Source organism: Cryptotermes secundus, unplaced genomic scaffold, assembly GCF_002891405.2.
Source record: "Cryptotermes secundus unplaced genomic scaffold, Csec_1.0 scaffold1768, whole genome shotgun sequence".
Classification (NCBI taxonomy): Eukaryota; Metazoa; Arthropoda; class Insecta; order Blattodea; family Kalotermitidae; genus Cryptotermes; species Cryptotermes secundus.
In genome coordinates, this window is record NW_019724619.1 from 255631 (window position 1) to 279415 (window position 23785).

General features: G+C 37.8%; 2 protein-coding genes across 2 annotated transcripts in view; both read right to left on the bottom strand.

Moving 5' to 3' along the window:
- Nucleotides 1-6487: 6487 nt before the first annotated feature.
- LOC111862585 (peptidyl-prolyl cis-trans isomerase B) lies at nt 6488-10697 on the bottom strand. Its single transcript, XM_023848090.2, has 4 exons — nt 10448-10697; nt 10136-10343; nt 7391-7575; nt 6488-7260 (listed from the first exon to the last, which is right to left on the bottom strand). Exons 1-4 carry the CDS (start codon nt 10547-10549, stop codon nt 7126-7128), a joined length of 630 nt encoding a protein of 209 aa, XP_023703858.1. The 5' UTR covers nt 10550-10697; the 3' UTR covers nt 6488-7125.
- Nucleotides 10698-14727: 4030 nt separating this feature from the next.
- LOC111862582 (threonine--tRNA ligase 1, cytoplasmic) overlaps nt 14728-23785 on the bottom strand; it is a gene marked incomplete at its 5' end in the record, with an annotated part of 15114 nt that continues 6056 nt past the window's right edge. Inside the window, 5 exon segments of the mRNA XM_023848086.2 lie at nt 14728-15888; nt 18978-19092; nt 20084-20258; nt 22100-22278; nt 22365-22502. Coding sequence (XP_023703854.2) covers nt 15740-15888; nt 18978-19092; nt 20084-20258; nt 22100-22278; nt 22365-22502 — 756 coding nt within the window.

The window sequence follows — 23785 nt, forward strand, 5'->3', positions numbered from 1 at the left end:
CCCACCTATATATACCAGATGACCTCATATAAGTGAGTGAGCCTGCAAATTCAGAACCCCATCTATGTACCTCACAGAGTAACTGCAACTATGATGTGCTCCTGTTACCTCCAAGCTGTGCAGCCATCCAAGGCAAGATACACCATCTGTGACAAACAGAATTCCAACTCAACACAGTACGGAACTAGACATTCAAATTGCAAAACCCTGTCCATGTACCTGATGAAGCCAAGCTGTAGCCTCACTCGTGTAGTATGGTTTTGTAACTACCAGATACCACCATCTGTGACAAAGGGAATTTGAAATCATAAGTATGCAAGCCTGAATGAACANGTAACTGCAACTATGATGTGCTCCTGTTACCTCCAAGCTGTGCAACCATCCAAGGCAAGATACACCATCTGTGACAAACAGAATTCCAACTCAACACACAGTACAGAACTAGACATTCAAATTCCAAAACCCTGTCCAGGTACCTGATAAAGACAAGCTGTAGCCTCACTCGTGTATTATGGTTTTGTAACTACCAGATACCACTATCTATGACAAAGGGAATTTGAAATCATAAGTATGCAAGCCTGAATGAACAGGTAACTTTAAAATCAGAACCTTATCTACATACCTAAAAAGTATCGCGTTGTAGTCATGCTAATATATTTGCACTGGACACGTACAACTATGTTATGTTTCAAATACAGATGATCCAGTGAAACTGAAGAAATGGTTACTCTTCCTCACACATTCCACACTATCATAAATTACAGCACCGACAAAATGGTAATACCCGATACAAAGCTGACTGGGGACAGCTAAACATGTGATACACAAGCATATTTTTTGTTCTGTGTAGTATAAAGAATATCGCATAATTTAAAAATTTACAGTCAGAATTAACCAAATCCTCTGAAATGACCTAAACTTCTACATTACTGATTATGTCCATTCTATAGTTCTTCACTGAATAAGGCATGCTGAAACATGAGTGAGCAATTTTAGCTAACAGTGACAGTAGAAGCTGAATGCTCAACACCAATAACACCACCATTGGATATAATCCTTAACCATCTCCACCTGAGCCCCTTTCCAAAAAATTCCATGTGGTTAAGTTGCCACAACTTAACCACATGGTAGATTTTTTGTACATAATAAAGCTCACTAATATTACCCTTACTAATTTCACACACAATCCTAGCTTAGCTAATGAGCAAGGAAACAAACCACCAATATGGCTTCTGATAAGCACAAAATATTGCATCATTAACACATGCCATCATCCATCTTCATAGTTGTCATCAGTGTTGCACATATCAAGGGCACCTTAGAATTAACTTCAGACACTTGCATATCATATTGTAACGTGTTTCGTTACTGAAGACGCCGTTCGGATTGTTAATTGGTTTATTTAACAACCTACAAGTATCAGCTATAATTAATTACAATGTTATGGGTTTACACACGTTACAACTAAACTCAGCGACTACCACAATTCAATTCAACTCGTAGGCAGCTGTCTTGAGAACTAACTTCAGCGGCTGGTACACTTTAACTGACTCCCTGCTGGCTAGAGAACTGTCTTCGGCCGCTGATACACTTTAACTGACTGTGGCAGCTGTGTAGTTCCCTTATACAGTCGCAGCGCTTGCCTGTTACGTAATTGGTACCGCTGTTGCCTCACGCCATGTTACGTCACCGCGCATTGTGTGCCTCGTCACAGTAGGAAGCGGTGCCACGTAGCCCAGGGGGGGCTACGTCACCGTGGCCAGAGCTGCCATGTCACTGCTGGGGGAGGGAGGGTTTGTCCTCCACTGTGCAACATGTCACAATATGTATATGCCAGAATATCCAGATCTTGAGTTGTAAATTTGATGTATGCAGGAAGCTGCACATATGACAGGTCACTGAAAAAGTTTTATTCCCAGATTTGGTCAAAAGTTGCATCAGAATTTACTTCTAAAATATAAGTTGAACGTGTGAGGTCAAATGATACAGGGTATTTTCCTTTCATATCTCTGAGATATGCTAATGACCATCTACTGTGCAAGTTCATTGCATGGAAAGGAAGTTCTAGACTTGAGTAATAATTTTTCTAACAAAATAATATATAGGAGCACTTATATAACTCAGTATAGTGAAAGGCTATGGGCTGGCCAGCCAGGGGTCAATTCTCAGCTGGGACATGAGAATTCTTCAGTGTCCAGCTGACCCTGGGGTCCACCTACCCATCTATTCAGTGGGTGCTGGGAGCTCTTTCCCTAGGCATAAAGTGGCTGAAGCGTAAAGCTGACCACTCACCTCCACCTAGTACCAAGGTCAAAACTGGTGCTATACCTCCATTCCCCCATACATCTTCATGATGTGGTGCTTAATTAAGCAAAGGAACAATTTTACCTTTTTACCCTTACAAAAAAACATATACCATACCAACAGCCTTGTCATTGTTTTTATTGCAGCAAGCTCATCTTGTTTTCAGGTTATATTTTGTTTAGTAAAACTGACATCCCAGCTTCTGAAAGAGGCAAATTTATCTATGCACTGTGCTGAATTTTTCCAAAACCAACATAAATTTTCCTCTATGTGTGAAAGAGAGATGTCCTATAAATATATATGAACTAAGATACCTACAGAAATTCAGTTCTGCACTCTGGAGACCTGTTTCATAAGACCTCACTGAACCTGTGGCATTGCTGATAAGAGAACAGTACTTTCTGCTTCTTTACTGAAGGATAAGTAGCATCACAATACTGCCAATCTGTTCCCCAAGTAGGGGACATTAAAAAACTGCCACAACACAATCAGAAACCATAGAATCAATCAATCTGTGTTTACTCCATGTCATACATATGCTACTTGGTGCATTTTCTCATGATCAGTATAGTTAATGCCATTTGCAGTAATGAATCTGATTATATGAGTCCAAAGATGGTGTTCCACAAATTTCCCGTATATAATACCAGTAATTATCATATTTCTATCCTGTTTCATTATTAATATCTTTAAAAGTGTTTCACTTCACAGCATATTATAGTTTGGTGCCAAGTATTATTGCTTAATAGTGCCACATGGATACATAAACATGTGAGAGACACCTTTTTATCTCTTTGACTGGCGCGAAGGGTATTTAAATCCCACCCCTGTCCTGGCAGGCCCTTTAAACCGTATGTTGCTAAAATGCATGTAGTTACTTTTTCCTAAACAACTTCAACAAAAATTGGTTTTTAAAAACGAAATTTTTAGGAACTAATTAAAATACAATATTTTATGCAATAAATGCCTTTCCATACCTCTTTATTAGTTTTTCTTCGTGTCATAAACATTGAAACATGAAAGTTTGCAGAGAGCCACACCACAGCCTGCACACATGATACTTGTTTCTTTTCTAACCTTGTGATTAGCACTCACGCGACACTTTCTCAGGGCACCATTCTTCTTATTGTTACTGTTAGGAACATGGACCATTTTGTGAATTTTCAAGCCACCCTCTAGACGATTTGCTGGCTCTTTCACTGGTGGTCTTTTCAAGGTCGAGGGCGGAGGCGTGACTGCACTCTAGTCTGACCCAATAGATTCGTCATCCACTTCATTCCTTGACTTTTCTCCCTCTCCACCCTGTTTGTTTGGTTCAGTCATTTTTCTACACAGTCCAATATAAAATCTTTGAATCTGTAATTTCTCTTCTTGTATTTTTCGTTTGTTGTGTTCTTTTTGAATAGAATGAAACTATTCAACCGCAAAGACATGTTTTGTCCATACCATGGGTGTGAAATAGGGGCCTAGTGGACAAATATTCTTCAATTTCAGGGCGTTTGTCGATTCCTGTCATGAACACAATTCCTAAGTATGTCCAGATTTCATCTGATGTGACATAATTGTAATTGTGTTTTCGAGAGTGAGGAGCTAACTCATGTGTGTTGAAGTGCTGGTGAGCATAGCGATTGGTTTCAGTTGTGATGTGATTTACCAAGTCATCATCCAGAAAAATTTTAATCCATGAAATCCATTTTATGTTATATCAATTTTGATCCCGGAACTACTAGTAAATGGAACTATTGTTGGTACAATGTCTCCGTACGTCCATGAGATGGGCATGTCAGGCACCGCACTCGTGGTAGGTAAATGTTCATGATTACTGTCTTGTGGATCATTGTCTATCACTGTATTATTGTCACTATCAACTTCATCTAATTCAGGAATCATTATTTCATCGCCACTATCATCATCAGAACAAATCTCGTTCACAACATTTTCCAGCTGGTCTGTAGGAACACGAAGACACTTGCTGCAAGAAGCCATGGTGAAACTGAATGAATGTGAAATATTTTCTGACCTTTTCCTTCTCAGAGGGTTCTGACAGTAATATAGACCCCCACAAAGTTTACAAGGGTTCTTTACAAACATGCACAAAAACTATCATATATATGTCTTTGGTTGATGAGTGCCAAGAGAGCAAAGAAGGGAAGAGATTGTCAAAGCGTTAAAACACGCCAACGCCAGGGAACGGCTGGCATCGTCTGGGCGTTAAAACACGCCCGCGCCAGTCAAAGAGTTAAAATGCAGGAGCAGAACCGTTTCAGGAAGGTAACTCTATATAAAACCAGAGGGTACTCAAGTAGGCAGACTTGCTATCAGGTGGCTGGCTTCAGTTGAAGATTTTAAGCATTTAAAATGGTAAATGCAACAATTCACAAAAAGTGTAATAAATTGGGAAAAACTGGAGTTTTGTTTTTCTAATTTTCACACTACATTTAGAAATGTATATAGAATCGGTGTATTGATCAACACTGCTTCAAAATTATTTTTTGGTACAGTAAGCCTATAAAAATTAGGAATAATAGTATCATATTATCTTAGAAATTCGGCTGGGTGTGTTAGTTGTGAAAACATTCCACACATCACATGTCACACTAGTACAGTTTTTGACACGCAACAAGCCATTTCAGTGGTCTTGATTTCTTCGCAGTTGGTAGAATCTTTATTATAAAATTTCTTTCTCTTTAGACAGCGCACTGTTTGTCTGACAATTGTCGACCTGGCACTTCGTGTTCTACAGCATTAGCATATTTCACAGTCCGTCAATTAAGTTAATTCTGATTGACAATTGATCTATTCTCTTCTTTGTGTTACTCTACGTATTCTCATCACATTCAGAATTTTCTTTCTGCTCCTTATAGTTTTGCATATTTTCCCAATGGACGTTTGTGCTTTTCTCGATTTTCAGTGTCAAATTCAAAATCTCATAAACCTTTGTTCTGATTTGGTTTGAAGTAAATATATCCTGCACTGGTCATGACACAACACAGCTAGCAACTTCGCTGCTCACGGCTCGCTAAAACCAGACTGCATGATGTGTATTTACAGAATAAAGGGGAATTACAGTAGTACCATTCATATAGTGAACTGTTTATCACTTGCTACATGGCAGTCATAACACTTCTTAGAGTCAACATCATGTCTCAAAGTTGTAGATTCTCCATGTGTTCTCTTGGTTACAAATTCCAATCTAGAAGCAGCACTGGTCAGAATATACCTGAAGAGAATAGACTTTTCATTCGATCAGCATGCAGGACAGGACACAGTATCAATCTAACATATTTAGTTTATAAAAGTTCCCCTAGGGGCGAGGATAGATTTGTATGATATTAAGCGCATCAAGTGTTGAGGCAGAAAACATTTTCAAAGAAATCAAATGTAATAAAACTGCCGCAGGAAGTTCAAAAGTGGGACACTGAATAAACAAAATGATAGCCTGAAATTTCCTCTTTGATTTCATACCAAAAGAACTGCTTTATATGGAAAACAACATTTCAAAGTATGTACTGAAACTTAGCCCTGCACTATGCGTGCCAGGTATGGACTATGGCACTGAAGGGTTAAAGAGGCCAAGGTTCATCAGGTAGTGTAGCACCCTCAGAAGTAAATGTAACTTTTTCTATAAACACTGAAAGATAATCATAAAGTGCCATTAACATTACCTGTGCTCAATCTTGTGGGGAACTGGAAATATCAGTATCATACAAAATAATAAAATTAGAATAGCTTTATATGATACAATTACCAGGCTTCAGACATTCTGTTGCAATGTGTACATGCCAACTTTTTACCAATACACAGAAAATATCTGTAATTCTATAAGTTTGACACTTCTGCAACCATGATTGTTCTGACTGAATGTTCTGTTTCCCTCCTGTCAAGAAAACATATGGGTGTCACTAAAAGGAATATGTCTTCTGACAATTCCATTTCCTTCATGTGGCTAAGACTCAGTACGTACTTGAAAAGAGCTGTTTTCCTACCCACCATTGCCAATGGCCCAGATCAGGCTCCATTTCCTTACTCCGTCCCGCGGGTCTGAAAGTACCTTCCCTGAAACATATGCCGGTCAATTCCACACCAAACACATTTCGGCAATAAAGACAGTAGTAACTTGCTCCTGTCAAATGTTGGTGCCCACCTCTAAGACTATGCCACAACCCAGAAGAACACATTTAGAGAAATTCAAATGTCATGTTTTATTGTTTGAGACTTTACCTACCTCGTTAAGCATGAAACCACAAAAACCCTTACAAAGTGAAAGTAAACTCATTTTCTGCCCATATTCATTTAATACAGACATATGTCATGAACTGACTAACCACAACCCAAGTACATTACTCTGAATATTGCTCACAGACCATTTAAAACCACCATTGTTCTTTTCTACTGAAAATACAAAAATCCAATTAAAGTTGCATGTGAAACTCACTTAAAAAAGTTTGTAAAGAACTGTTTCCTGCATAATATTGAATTTCATTTTTAAATGAAAGAGTATTTAATTTTTGCATGTTGCAAGCATAACAAATAAATTGTTAAGGTCAATTACAAAAGTATGGAAAGATCACAAACTGTTTACATTTTGGCAAAGCATTAATGTTACAGAAAACTTCCATATCACTACTGGATGTGCACACCTCTAGTGTAACAGACACATGACAATGTCAAGAGATTTGCATGATAGAAACAACAGCTGTTTACTGTAAATTCATAGTTAGATCACTTCTGTACACTTAGGTGACAGAATCCAAGATGCCTCCATGGAAGTGTAACTGACGTTGGCAAGCACAATTATTCCTGGCCGATGTTCAGAGCATTTTACTCTGTAGCATCCTCTTTTGAGACAGAGAATGGCTCAGTTACTTCTTCAGCTCCACAGTCTACAATAGTCACATCTTTAACTGGCCGATCACGGCTGTCAGTCTTGGAGCTCTCAATCTTTCTGATCACATCCTGAAATATTGAATGTATGAGAAAACCTATGCACATAATTCTGAAATTACTAATAATTAATTATACACATTTTTATGTTTTTCCACAGTATGGCAATGTTCAAATAAACATGAAACTTTCAAACACTAACCATTCCTTTTAGAATCTTCCCAAAAACAACATGTCTTCCATCTAACCAGGGTGTCTGTTTAGTTGTTATAAAAAACTGTGATCCATTTGTATCTTTACCAGCATTAGCCATGGAAAGCCAACCTGCTCCATAGTGCTTCAGCTTGAAATTTTCATCTGCAAAACGGTCGCCATAAATGCTTCGGCCTGCAAAGAGCAAAAAAATGCAAAATACAATGCTAGGATCACAGCCCAGATGGGGAAGGAGACTACGAGTTTTCCTTAAAAGTAAATACTTACATGTAAGATCTGAAATTCTCACAGCAGTTGTTATGAAGAGTACTATCTTCTGGGATATAATGCCATGTAGTCCATTAAATTTTATATGTTTACTAAATACTTAACTGACTGCTGCTATAAATTATGTGTATACACTGATTCAATTCCAGGTGCTGCTTTAGAGGATTTCAGAATATTCTAGAAAGTGTAGGTTTGCTGAGGTTGTGAGATTCCAGAAAAAGTGACTGTTGACGAGGTCAGTAGGTTAAAAGAATGTGCTTCACATGCAGTGTAACTTGAAAAGGAGTGTGACAAACTGTATTGGCTGTGAAATCTGAAGTTCAGCACAAGCCATGTGTATGTTTCGAGACTAGCCTCTTTACTAGCATCAATTAAAGTTTCTGTGTAATTCTTCTGCCTATTCAAAATGTGGAAACTGAACTCTGGTAATGCTTGCTACCATTCAGTCCGGAACCTTTTGTCTTCTTGTCTGCTGTCCAAAAACACAAAAATCCGAATATACAAAACTATAATTTTGCCTGTGGTTCTGTATGGGTGTGAAACTTGGTCTCTGACATTAACAGAGGAACACAGACTGAGGGTGTTTGAGAACAGGGTGTTGAGAATATTTGGACTGAAGATGGATGAGGTGACAGGAGGTTGGAGAAAACTGCACAATGAGGAGCTTCATAACTTGTGCTCTTCTCCAAGTGTAATTAGAATGATCAAGTCAAGGAGGATGAGGCATTGAGTACCTACTTTGGCATTGAAATCTCTTAACAAAATTTTCTTATGGAACTTCGGGAATTTCTCAAATACATGTTCTAGTTCTTTGTAGAACCTGTCCTTTATATAATTAATTTTATCTTCTGTTGGGGTATATACATTCCAAATGATATCACACCAGCGACCTCTTATGACATCATATAATGGACTCTACCCCCTTAAATGCTGATATGATTAACTTATGTATGAAAAAACACGTACCGAATTCATGATTCTCATTCCCCTTTCCACAGAAGAATGTATATTCACCTGCTGGTTCGGTGCCACCTCCGTCCCATCTGACCTCCTGTACTCCCACTAAATCTAACTTATATTTTGAGATTTCTTCCACCACTGCCCTGAGTGAACCTGCCTGATACATACTTCTGATGTTCCAAGTACCGAATCTCATGTCCATTTGCTTTCGCTCAGGTCGTTTATCCATGGATTCCTTCCAGGTCCAAGACTTCTTGCAAATTTTTATAACAAGCTTATTTTTCACAGTAAGCTTGTTGGCTGTCCGCAACTGCCTATTCAATATACAGTCAACTCTCGATTATCCGGGGGCGGATTAACCGGTTNTTATTCAATATATGTGCAGCTACCCTCCATCCACAACCTGAGGACGCGCCATGCCGTGGTGACATGGGACCCACCTAACATGGCTTTGGTTAATTACAGAATAATATTTTGGGGTAACACTAGTTCTATGCATAAGGTATTCCTAATTCAAAAAATGGTATTAAGAATTATGTTGAGATAAGTTCATAGAGTTCCTGCAGAAAATGGTTTAAAAGACTGGAGATTTTACCTGTTCTAAGTTTGTATATTTATTCATTAATGCTGTGTTTTTTATAACATGCATTACCTTCAAATTAACTCTTCTGTTCATGACATCAATACAAGATATAAGAACAAATTAGACATACCCTTAGTTAGACTTCCTGTTATTAAGATATTCAATAAATTACTACCTAGCATATCCAGATGAAAAAAGAGAGCATTTTTTGAGTTTGCTTTAAGGAATTATCTTCTTACACATGTTTCATTCTACTTTTTAAGCACTTTCAATCATATTGTTATACCAGATTCTGTACTTACTTTGTTGTTAATGAACTGTGTATATATTATTGTTTAATGTATTTAATTGTTTATGTAGTTAGTATATATTACTGTTTAATATTTCTTTTGCTCAATAAGTTTAACCCTTTAACCTCTTATGATCTTTTGCTCAAGTTGCACTGTGCAACGTACACCTCCTGACTTGTTTCATATTCACCCATTGATGGACAAATGTTGAATTAATGAAATGTGTGTATGTATTGGTAATGAACCTTCAGGTTCCACAAAATGCTGGGAAATTCTTAACTAGCTGCACAACTGGTGGCTTCTCAAGAAGGGCTCAGTTCTATGTAGTTTAGTTTGTTATGGGCACTTCACTTTTGTGCACACTTTACCAAGTTTTTAGGGGAGACATGCCCCCGCCCCATCTAATATTTTATGGGAGACCTCACCCCCTTACCCTTAGGCTCAGCCACTAATGCATTTCAGCCACCTCTAATTTATATGGTAGTTTATCATTAATATCTTAATTTTTATATCCTAACTGAACAAAATAACTGACATGAGTAGGTACAACCATGTAGTTTATAAGTGTCATGGCAACCAACCACTATAAATAGTCATGCCCCAAGAAAGATTATTACCTGTCCAGGTCACTCACCTCCAGTACCATCTCCTTTAGTGAAGTCGCCACCTTGTATCATAAAATCTTTTATGACTCTATGAAATTTGCTGCCCTTATATCCTTCTCCTTCTGGTTTCTTCGCTAGTTCAACAAAATTTTTGACAGTCCTGGGTACCGTTTTACCAAACAACCCAATTTCTATTCTCTGCTTCTCTTCTTCCCCAATTGTAATATCGAACCAAACCTTACAAAAGAAAACGTTTACTTAACCAAGGTACAAATATATTTTGGATTCATTTTCTACCATTATTAATACAACATGCAGAGCTGAGATAAAACCAGGCTTACCTTATCTGTAACTTTTGGGCCTTTCTTACCAGCTTCACTTGAACTAACATTAGCAATAGACAAATAGAATACCAAAATTATTAAATAACAGTACGGACTCATGTCGTAAAAATGTTCGTTGCAGACCTTAGACAGGCAGAATCGACCTTATTAAATCCTCAAGACAATATGCCACCCACCTTCACATGTGGCAGTTTTCCGGTGTAATGTAACGGTAGACTTAAACCAACATACACTCAACCACATTGGGCCAACCGACACCATCCACGGACCACTAACGACCAGCCAGTCAGCTGTCGCCAACGCATATGACTTGCCACCATTACAGCCATTACAGCTATAACCAGAGATTATTTTTCTTTTCCAGTACTTTACTGTAACGCGTAGCGCAAATCGGATAAAGCCAAATAACACATCTCATATGTTCAATTTACATTTACAGCATGATGTTCGCGAGAACATGCTATTTAAAGTCTGGTATTGCACTAACAATTACGAATTATGCACGACAAAGTTTGTAACCGTGTTTGCAGCAGTGGAGCCTGAGGAACGAAGAAGTGTGATGTAGTAGCTGCGTATGTTAGGGATTTCGGAGTTTTATATAGTTTTTACTCTACTCACAGTCATAGTGTTTATTCGTGACAGTAATCACATTAAGCAAATCAAAGCCAAAATTTTAAACAAGGTTTTTTTATTCAAATTTCCGAGTCGACCTATGTCATTGACCTTGAAGTTCGTGTATTGCGGAAACAACTAGTCTAGCGGGAAAATTAATAATTGGGTTTCTCTCGTAGCATTAAATTTATAACGTAACTATACTCTCTGCAGTACTTCAACATTCACATCATGTGGCTGTCATATCCTGCAATCGCTAATTAGCCTTATGTATGCAGATATACTTCAATTTAAGCCACAATTGTGTTCAGGAGTCCCAGTGAGTGAAATGGCATAAACTGAACATGATATTCACCTCTCCCTTCAATTCCCTCCTCCAACAACCATATAATACTGTACTGCTTCTCTCCACTTCATTCAATTTGCATTTGCATTAAGGCAAATGCTGTTAACTGCAATTGGTCTAACTAGTTAAGTGCACTGAAATGGAATCATATTTTTCAAACTTGCATATAATGAGTACCTGAATATTGCAACCAGGACTTTTCAGAACTAAACTGGTGCTTCAGATTAGTAGAGACCCAAAAATACGACCACATTGAGCAACTGATCATGTCTAATGGGGCATGGACATGGACACAAACTGTTGGAGGTAACTTTTGTGTTCTCATTTCAGTAATTTTTGGGGTTCAAAACCAGTCTGTTCATTTTACCTCCTGCTGTTTAGGGTTTAAATCAAACTTCATCTTAACCTTTATCGGCCAGGTATATGGAATTTAATGAGACTGAATCCACTTGGTATGTTGGCCACTAATCAGCCTATTGTACTGGCTCCGGATGATAGACGAGTATGGAGCGCTTGGTGGAATGAGAACTGGCAGGAGAAACCTTCCCCAGTACCACTCTGCCCACCATGAGTCCCACATGACTTGACCTGGGCCACGATAGTGGGAAGCCAGCAGTTAACTACCTGAGGTATGGCATGGCCTAAATCCTGTTACTATGACTGGTGGCCAGCTTTCAACTGGTGAAAACACTACAGCACCAGATGTGCTAACATTGTGAATACGTCATTGCAATAGCACAACAGCCAGTTAGGTTAACCCATCAAAGGAAAGGTGAATCTTTCAAAATATATTTTTCTCCTGCACATACATTGGGCAGTCTTTTGAAATGGACAGGTCTAGTGTCCTTCAGTTGACACATTATACTGCCTGGGGGAGCAGACCATCATCATGGTCCTTACAGCCAAAGGCAGGGCATGTAATATATGAACTTACTGCAGTTAAAAGAGCATACAAGTTTTGGCATATCTGGCTTTACTTGATGAATGATATAAAGCACAGTTAACCTATAATGGCAAAATAGGTATATAACTGAATATTCACACCAGTACAATTAACAGGCTGTTCTATAATAATTTCCAGACATGCCTCTCTCATCTTATTTCCTAGGTTTGAAATGTTCTTGAACTACTGGAAGGAACATTAGGTTTGGATTGACTACTCCTGCATGTTTCCATATTAGGGGAGCCAAAAACTTTTGCAACTAAATGGCATTCTTGGTTTCTATGAGCCCTTATGATATTCAGGGGGCACCATAAAGGTTATGTGGGCTCTCCCTTAACTTGCTCCTGTTTGCATCCTTCCTACTGAAGGAGCCCAAGGAAAAAGTATCCTCATAGCAAGCCAAGGAATCAGCAAGTCTTGTGGTTGACTCACTCAGTTTGTTGGGTTCCTCCTGGGTCAGGGAAACTGCAGCTTTCACCACTGTATGACACATTTCAGATGTAGTCTTTTCACCATTTTTCAGTTCCTGTGGCTGTCATGCTGGATACATTTTGAGCTTTTCATCATGGATGTTTGGCAGTTCTACTTTGGTCTGTGTTTTGCCACATCTACCACCCTATATAATCTCTTACCTTGCATACAGCCTGTTTTATTGTCTAGTAGGGCTGTGGTTCTTGGCACTGTTAGCCTTATTTCCTGCTCACCAGCATATTGGTGGGACCCATGGTGTGTAATTCCATGACATCTTATGCACTCATATAAGCTCACATAAAGCCATGCTATACTGTATGTGATATTGTCCATTGCCAGGTGTTGTGTTTCATTCACAGGTGAATGGATGTTTGTAATGGTTTTTGGTTTCTTATAGTGTTCTTGAGTTTCAGAGTGCTTTCTCACATTGTTCCTGTTTTATCCATTTCCAAGACTGCCTGTACAATGCTGACTTTTAAATCACCTGTACCAGTGACTCCAAGCCTTGTGGACTTTAGACTGTACAGCCATTAACCAGGATATGTACACATCCTCATGTGCTGCATAAAGTGCAGTAATGATGTTGCAGTGACCTGTGCACACTTTTGAATTGTAGTGCAATGGCATGAATATGGACTGAGGGAGTGACAACCATGGTGGACAACTGTGCTCACAATTTGGTATCCCTGTCTGATTTTCTGCACCTCATCATCTTGGATCCAAGTGTCATGATGATACTGTGGGGCTCTTGATGTGTAGTCTTGTCATTACTCCTATGACAACCTACTTCTTCGGAACAGTTTGTTGGCCCTGAAAAGGACCGTGACTGATGAGATGTTTGACCGGTGAGGTAGTGCAGCGTGCACCGGTAAGGAGAAAGGCTAGTTACGGTGAATGGCTGGTGAAAGGCGAGTCGTTGAGCGCGGTCGCTGGAGCGGAGAGGTGGTAGCTACGCCAGTTGCCCAGTGTGTCAGGTATGACTACTGGTGAGTGCGTGCTGCCGGCAGACAGCCGTGGCAGTCATGCCTGGCGCAGCGAAGCGCCGATGCACCGTAGACCGAGCGCTGGCGACGAAGCCTGCTGGTTGATGTTGCTTGGTGTGGCTAGCTCGTAGACTGATGATGAACTGCGTAACTCGGCGTTGGAGCCGCCCCTTTTTATACACTGCTCGGTGGGGCGGAGCGAAACTCGAAATTGAGGAGGAAGAATTGATTGGCTAGCACGCGTAATGACGTAGATGTGGGCTAGCGCCGAGCGTAGTATAAATGCGATCGTTTGAAGCAATCTGATTGGTTAGCGTGCGTGATGGTGAAAAGTGATGTGAAGAGCGAGCGTTGCAGAAATGTGTGATAATGTGGGATGTTCCCACAATACTATATTGGGGGCAGAGCACCTCTTGCACTGCACTTATGTGAAGGGCTGCTTGTTTCGTGTCTTTTGTTCGTAACCACTGCTCTACTCCTGTCATCCCTTGGTGATGGCTGGCTTTCAGGTGCAGTCACTAACTTCACAGTGCACAACAAAGAAGACTTTTCAAAGTTATCATCCAGTTCATAATTCTAAAATAGTCATAACTCAACCCCTTCCTTCTTCCAGTGATCAGTCGACCTACACTGCATCTGTTCCCAGTGAACTGTAGTTTCAAGTAGAGTATGAGCCCTTGGGTTTGGTCTCATGAGATGGGCACAGCAGGTTATCTGGTTACATTTGCTTTATTTGCATTATTCCCCTCTTGGCTTGTCTTTGTTGTTATATTTTGCAATTTACTGTTACTTCTATCCGTGCCACATAGCAGGTGGCACAAACATAAACCAGTTATAGTAGAAGCTGATTTGCACAAAAATGTGGTACAGGGAAAGCAATGATAATAGCTTACAAACCAAAACCCAAATAACAGGCAACAAATAAATTGGCGATTCCATGTTTATAGTAGTTCAGTGTAATAAATTATATTAAAAAACACCACAGAAATGTATTCAACTGAAACCTGCAGAAATTTATTTCACATACCATAACATCTAAATCCATGTTTCTCAAACTGTGGTCTGTAAGTCCACCAGATGGCCTGTATTATTATACAGTCCACACAGAATTATATGGCATGTAATAAATAATTTAAAATGCAATGAATCACTGTTTAAAAATATACTTTAAATTGGTGGTTAGAAAAAAAGTGGTTTATAGCAATCGTAACTATAATTTTTCTCCTATTCGCATAAAAGAAATGAAATTGCATGCTCCCTACGGCTAAGGAGAATGTTATGATAGTTGAGTGGTCCATGTGTACACTGACTGTCCATGCAGTGTCCCACAGCTGCCAGAAGTTTGAGAAACACTGATCTAAATAATTCATGCTTTAAAACACTTCCATTCACAATTGCTCTAAGTTGAGTTTATATACAGATTCAAATTTGGGGGCTCCTTCTAGCACTAAGCACAGTTACTGAACGTTGTGCTGCATTCAGTTGCATGATGGAGTCACAGATCATTACTGTCAACAAAACACTTTACATGAATCGTAAAGTGATTTATTTTATTTTAGTCTTTCGCAATGTATGAACATTCTGGATTACAATACTATGTACTGTTGCAAGACTTTTCAAACATTTTTATAATTTATCTTTGGGGCATCTTCTATGAGTAAGTAGAGAAATATTAAGAATTTTTCTTATAACACATCATGACATTATTATCCAAACACTCATCCATACATCAGCACTGCTGTGAGAACTTAAAAATCATATTAATACAAACGGTACATCCTTCCAATTTCTGTAAAGTGCCATTCTTTCAATGTTTAAAGGAAAATAAGCTTACTGTGTGGTTAATACATGGAATAATACATTATTCATGGTGCAAAATAAATTAATCTTCAATATAAATTTATATAAGCAACACAGCACTTCATTTACTGTGTTCAGAAGTCCACCTCACTATCGAACAACTGCTTGTCTTTCAGGGACTGAAACTTCTGTATCACTGCTTCGACTGAGAACTCTCCATGAACCACGTTGTCTCTTGTACGAACATTTACTGTTCCTCCACTGTGTTCCTTTTCGCCAACCACTACAACAAACACATACTAGTACAGAAAATGGAAGAGAGTGCATGTCACCTTTCATGCATTCCCTGCACTTATGATATAAAGAAGGAAGTAATATTTATTTATGGCAGATATAAACCCAATGTTGCAATGCTAATCAAAGTACATGTATTTACACTGGAAAAGCAGTAATTATTTTCCCTTGTGCTTTATTTAAATATTGAACACTTTAAAAAATGTTTCAAATAATAGCTGTACATCTTGACGAGATGGTTTATATCTCCCTCTACAAGAAAATTATGGTGCTGTGTGAGAGACTAATATAGTGTGTTGACATAATGCAACATGCATTAGTTGCTGGTAGTACTACCACTACTACTACCTGCAGCTGAATCTGATTAACCTTTATCCTACGGCCCTTTAAATTCCAGTTGTGGCAGCCATACGGAATTCTTTAAAGGGCCGCTCTTAGAAATCCGTAAAAGCTGTAGTCACTTACTAAATTTGCTCCTATTTCTGCAATTTCTGTGATAAACGAACGAAATAAACGCTGTTTTTTTCTCTAAAGAATATAGAATCAGATATTGTAATTTACAGATTGTATAAAACATGTTAAAATTTTTGCACTGACACCAAAGGAGAATTTTCGCAGTTTCTTGTTTCTGTGCAAGAATTCATACGTTCTGGACACCCCTGAATGGAATTTGCTGATGACGACACTTGTGCAAGTCACGGTAAGACCGGATGTTGAGTCTAGAGCTTATCTTTGGCTACTACGAGAATGTGGACAGTGGAAGAATGATATAAAGTCACGTGTTGTTGCATATAGAGTTCTTCTAATAAACAATACGTGTACTGTTCTTGTAGAGATGAAGGCTAGCATTTGTTTTATGAAATCGTGTTACTGTATGAACACACACCGTAATAGCTTCGTTCCTGGAAGCATTCAGTCGAGCGTAATTTCAAAGTGTGATCGTACCATGACGTAATTCTTGTGGAATGAAAAGTGGGNTCAAATAACGTCCGCACGCGCGGACTGTGCGACCCCATATGGGGACATTCGTACCGCTGACTTTATTTCTGCGACCCCATATGGGGACTTTAGTCGTTTAAAGGTTAACAATAGTCTTTCTAGCATCAGCTGCCACCATATCCATGAAAATGCATACTTAGAAGAGGCACTTCAAACCTGCATTTTGATTTTTTCAATTTTGGACATTATGACTGGATTGTGAGCACGCAAAATGGTGCCCATGGTTGAGAATACATTTCTCTGTGATGAGTCATATTTAAAAACATCACACTTCAATTTGAGTTTCACATTTTAATAAGAGGTTATGTGGGCCAAATATAAACAGAAGTCAAATCTGAAGAAAGCAGTCTTCTGGGATGTGGTGCCATGTAGATATTGTGTTAACCGACGTTTCAGAGGAACGTATTGCCTCCATCTTCAGGGTGAAAGAAAATCCGCAAGTGTGGAACGCTCCTCCGAAACGTCGGCTAACACAATATCTACACAGCACCACATCCCAGAAGACTGCTTTCTTCATAATCACCACCGTGAAAACCTCAAATCTTACATAGAAGTAAATTCTGCACAACAAATTTTAGCATAAATTCCAACATCAAATTTCATTAAAATCTATCAAACAGTTAAGGAGATAAACCATGAATATCAAGTTGCAAAAATACACTCATACACTTCATTGTATCTTACTGCAGAATGTGTTTTCATTAAAAATGAATAACATATTATCTAAAGGCTTATGTGCATTTCTGCATGCATCCTGAACTTAACTTGCTTAATATTTATAAGGAAGGAAAAATGTTAAAAAAATTGAAGCAAAGTTTTCCTTGTGCTTAATTAAGCCCCAAGCAATGAAGACATATGAGAAAGTTGGAAAGAAAACTGAACACATATTTTACACACAATACATCATTTTCATATGGTTTTGGAATAATTAAACAAAAGGAAGCAAAAGCACCAGAGTTATAATGAGTATATTTCTTACCTTATTTTTTTTATCTTTTCCAAAGAGTGCACAGTGTTTCAAATACAGGCATATACTTCATGTCATGTATCAGTTTTTAATGTAGTGAGCCAGTTGTCTTTGAAAATCTGTTAAGTCTAATTTCTACTTAACATATAAATGGGGTTTTTGGANCTGCAGAATGTGTTTTCATTAAAAATGAATAACATATTATCTAAAGGCTTATGTGCATTTCTGCATGCATCCTGAACTTAACTTGCTTAATATTTATCAGGAGGGGAAAATGTTAAAAAAAAATTGAAGCAAAGTTTTCCTTGTGCTTAATTAAGCCCCAAGCAATGAAGACATATGGGAAAGTTGGAAAGAAAACTGAACACATATTTTACACACAATACATCATTTTCATATGGTTTTGGAATAATTAAACAAAAGGAAGCAAAAGCACCAGAGTTATAATGAGTATATTTCTTACCTTATTTTTTTTATCTTTTCCAAAGAGTGCACAGTGTTTCAAATACAGGCATATACTTCATGTCATATATCAGTTTTTAATGTAGTGAGCCAGTTGTCTTTGAAAATCTGTTAAGTCTAATTTCTACTTAACATATAAATGGGGTTTTTGGACGACTAATATGAACAATAGGAAACGCAACTGAAGTATACACCCACTACAACCCAAATTTAACTGAAATCTGCTGTGTGGTTCAGCAATTGCATTATGTGGACAGAGATATCTAAGACTGCTTCACTAGACTCACTACATGAACTGTGTGCAATGAAGACAACAGGGGGGGTTTGAATTAAAGGAAAACAGTCAAGAGTTCAAATATCAAATGGATCTTGAAGAAAAAGGGTATAAAGATGAGAGTAGGATTGGAATGGCAAGGGTGGGGGTGGGAGGGGGTCAAGCAGCAGGCTTGGTAGCAACATTCAAGTTTGTTACAAGCACAGAATCTCTTAAGTGAAATTTTAAAGAGTGATTCTCTAATGTGGAATACACCTCCAGAAGTGTATCATTCCCTACTAAGGCTTAAAGACAATTTATTTACAGCTCGGTAAAGAAAGGGAAAAAATCACACAACACAGTTCACATTATGTGTTCTAAGATATAAGCACCTTACCCAGAATGAAATTATACTGAGCTAGTTGGGCATTGCGAATTTTTTTATTCATTGTGTCACCTGGATCCACATCCACATCACACATGAAACCAGCAGAATACAGCTGATCTTTCACCTGCAACAAAGCAACATAAAAATTAGTTTCATAAAATTTAATATCACTAATTATGTTAAGTCATTGCTTACAAAAAACAGGAGTCAATATTTTCTTGTGGGAAACGGTCAACATCTGGTGTGGTCTCTTTAAATCTTTTCATGATAGCATGGAGACCTCAACGGTATTTCTTTATTTTTACACATATGTACATTTCTATGAATTCGTAAGGAGTTCACACACTGTCCTAGACATTATCCTGATGCAGTTCAATCCTGTTCACATTTTCAGTATCTATTCCTTTACAAGCTATTTTAATATTATCCTAGCATCTATGCCTAGACCTCATAAGCCATTTCTCTTCCTGGAGTTTTTCAAACAAAATTTTATAGGTATTTTTCCTTATACAATACACTCTGTTATACTGTATCCAAGCATCCAAAATTCTTATGGAATTGGCAAAAAATTGCAATTTTTATAAAATTACTTCAAAAACAATGTTGTGATGGCCACATTTTCACCTGCCATGTGGTGCTTCTTCCTGTCACAACTTGCAGCATTGCCCATTAACCTCCCCCACACAGTTGCCACTACACCGGTGGCTAGTTTAAGACTGCTTTATATAACATTCAAAACCTTTCATTGAGCAATCAACTGTCACCTAGAACAAATACCACACAACACTAAAGTGCAAACATGTTGTTTTGACTTTGTATTGGGTTTATGTGAGAGGTTTCCTTATGCAGCTGGCAGTTTCAAGTAACCAGCACATCCCTCTCTCTATTCATGCTGGATAGGCAGGAGTATATTATACTCTGCATGTGGCCCCACATCTTGGTCTAATCACTAGATGAGAATGGATGGTAAAGCCCTCATTATGTGATTTTCTTCAGTTCCATATTATTATTTAGGTCAAAATATTTTACTACATTCTAAAGCGTGACAGCTAAGATGTGCATTCAAACAAAATTACATGTCAAGCTTCAATACTGCCATTTATATTTTTACATACCTTGAAGGCATAGTCATGAAATGGAGTTCCAACAGGTATCACAATGCACTGCCTAGGAGATAGCCAAAATGGCCACTTTCCACCACAAGATTCTGTAAGAATTGCAATCATTCTCTCAACTGAGCCCAAAATTGCTCGATGAATGATTACTGGTCTCTTCTTTTCTCCACTCTCACTGAAATGAATAATGGTAACGATTTCAAAATCAAGTTCATTCATTCATTCATTCATTTATTTTTCGTTCCATGGATCCACAATACAAGTGAGATATAGGACATGTCCATACAGTGATTATTCTTAAAATTAATAGAGCAAGAACTAAGTACATAAATAAAAAAGTATAAAATACAAAAANGAAACTCTACTATTACAGCCGATCATAATTCTAATTATCTTCTTCTGCATTCTAAATACTTTTATACTATGAGGCGAGACTCCCCAAAAGCAAAGACCATAGTTCATAACAGAGCCAAAATAAGAGTAGTAAATTGTTTTCAAAGTTTTTAGAGGCAAGTATGGTTTAATACTTCTCATCATATAACATGCTGAGGTAAGTTTTGGGATTATACATTCCACATGTGAACTCCAGTTGAGTGTATCCATTATGTTTATACCAAGAAACTTTATATTTGACACAGTGGTTACTGGACGATTGTTACAAACAATATCTACGTCAGTTGTGAGTTTATTTTTGGTTTTAAACTGCATACTATGAGTTTTATTAATATTTATTGAAAGCAAATTTGTCCTAAACCACTTATATAAATGATTAAAAACATTATTCATATTAATATGGAGATTTTCTGAATTAGAACCTTTAATTAATACGCTTGTATCGTCGGCAAACAAAATGGATATAGCATTGTTAATTACGATTTTGGGCAGATCGTTGATATAAATGAGAAACAGCAACGGGCCTAAAACCGAGCCTTGAGAAACACCATCAGTTATTTTTCCCCAAGAAGAATGGGTAAAAATACTGCAACACTATTTGTCTTGTGTGTAACAGATCTCAAGAAAGTCAGGTGGATGTTTGCAGGGCACTGAACAATCAATAAAATAGACACATGGCATCACTACTGAAGAATGCAACTGTTCATGCATTGCTACACTGGTCAGGATGCAAAGTAAAATTAAATGGATGTAGTCAACATAAACATACAACATGTGTCACACAGCCATTTGCATCAGCACCCCTTACACCATCAGGAGCTCCTGTAAATTCAAATACTTCAATCAACTCAATAAATTTGACTCTGCACATCCTGGTCTGCCACACTAGTAACAGTATAAAAGATTATTAATGCTGTCCAGTGTGACTGATAAATGTTATGTTTTTTTTCCAATCTTCCATCCTTTACATGTTTTGGTTGGAGCGATCATTTTCAGAAGGACATATGCATACATGCAGAAACTAATATTACAATGTGATTGGTCATTATCAATACATAGAGATGCTACTTTTACAATGTCATAAATATAAAATACTATCCTTTAACAATTATTGGGACGTGCATGAATTTATTAAAACATTTATAAATTATTATAATTAGTCTATTTACAAGTATTTCTTAAAAAACATTTTGTTAAAATCTAGAACCAATTTAGTTCATGTCCTTTATACTGCTTCTCTTTAAAGGAAGAAACCTAGCTGACAAAAACTAACTGCATGAGCACCAATGCTAGGTTTCTAACACAAATTTCCGCCTCCTTTTGTATCCTAGTTCCATGCATGTGTGTGATCTCCTGCTGAACTAGCTTAGTCTTAGATGTTGAAATAGCTGGGTAAATCTGACAGGAATTGTCCAGTGATTGAGATCAGCTCTTTCTTAGCCCTACTGAGTATGTGTCTTCCTTTCTCACCTGAAGACGGAAACAGATTCAGTTTCCAGTTCTTCTGTTACTTATAATTCCGGACAATGGAAAAGGTCCAAAAACCCAGTAATTCTGTGTCTTCCATCATCATCACAACCCTTTAGACTCATTCTAGCTCAGCATCATCTACACTGAACATACCTCACATATCCCAGATTGAACCGAATGGGCAGCTGGAAATCAAGTTGAATGGTTGCACACTGATGAGGTCTCCGAAGAGCATCCAATATTGTGATGTCAATCTTTGGCCCATAAAAAGCACCATCTCCAGGATTTTCTTTCCATTGGCACCCAAATTCATTCAAACTTTCTGCTAGTTGCTATGAAATAGTTCAGATAATAATTAGCTACAGTAAAATAATATTCGTCCTGCAAATATTGGTGTGTTTCTCAAACAGGAGATTACCTTTTCAGCTTCATTCCACATACCCATCTCTCCCAAGAATTTCTCTGGTCTTGTAGATAATACCAACTGGAAGCTGAACCCAAACACAGAGTACACATGCTTTAAGAAGTTGAGAGCAGCTAATATTTCTTGTCGAATCTGAAAGGAAAAATCATCAGTCATTAAATCTTTGACTGGCGTGAAGGGTATTTAAATCCCACCCCTGTCCTGGCAGGCCATTTAAACCTCATATCGCTAANTTTATAATATGAAACCTATTTCAGTATCTTCTCAACTGCCATTCTATCTAAATGGTTTAACAAATTTTGTGTTCCTTCACTTTTATTTTCAGTTATTTTCTAATATCTCCATTCCTAATGTGGTCCAGTAGAGACCTTCAATGTTCTTAAATATACCACATCTACTGGTTATACTGTACAGTGCAATCATTTTATATATTCCTCCAAATCTCTGTCCCACCAAGGCTGAAGAGTCCAATACTCCATCTAGTCAGGCCTCAAAGGTGCAGACTGTTATCAGAATTTATAAGCCCACATCCTAATAAATTGCAAATCCAAAATTACCCAGATTATAACAGATATTGGAAGTGCTCTCTATTTTTATGTATGCATTCCTGCAATTTCATTAAAAAGTTTACACTCACATTCAGATATTTTTCCCCCCAGAAATAGAGCAAGCTTGGAATTTCAAAGCTTGATCTCCTGTGCAAGGAATCTGCGCAATATATGAGGACAGTACGCAAGCCTAGCATTGAGTTCATCCACTGTTTCAGTTTTCCAATACTTTTCACTTCTATTACCTGATCCACAGCACAAAAAATGTGTGCATCATCCTGCTGGAAACGACGAACCCTCGTCAGCCCAGTTAGTGCTCCTGACAGTTCATTACGATGCAGCACACCAAAATCAGCCAGGCGGAGTGGGAGCTCTCTCCAAGAGCGACTTCTCTGATCAAACATCAAACTATGGGCAGAAAAACAAAATTAATATAAACTGTTTCATAAACACACAGATGCATGTTTCATCCCTTCAGAAGTACTTTCAACATCCAAATATTAAATTCATCCTGTTTCCTCTAATATCCACACTTTTATCATTCAAGTTACTGTTATTAACCAGTATATAAATAATACAATACACTGATACTGAAACTCATAAACAGATCATTAAAACAAGAAGGAAAGAGATGAAGTTCAAACTGTATAAGTGATTGCAGCTCCCACACTTCTACATGAAAATGTAACTTCAGTTAAAAAAACTGTTACAATTAAAGCAGGAAAAATAAAAACTTTTAATTAACAGACGTACTAAATTAGACAAAATTAAAAACAAGCAAGCATGGAAATAACTAAATATTAACTCAATAAACAGAAGAATAAACAACTACACAGAAAAAACATTTAATCCACTTGAACAGAATAA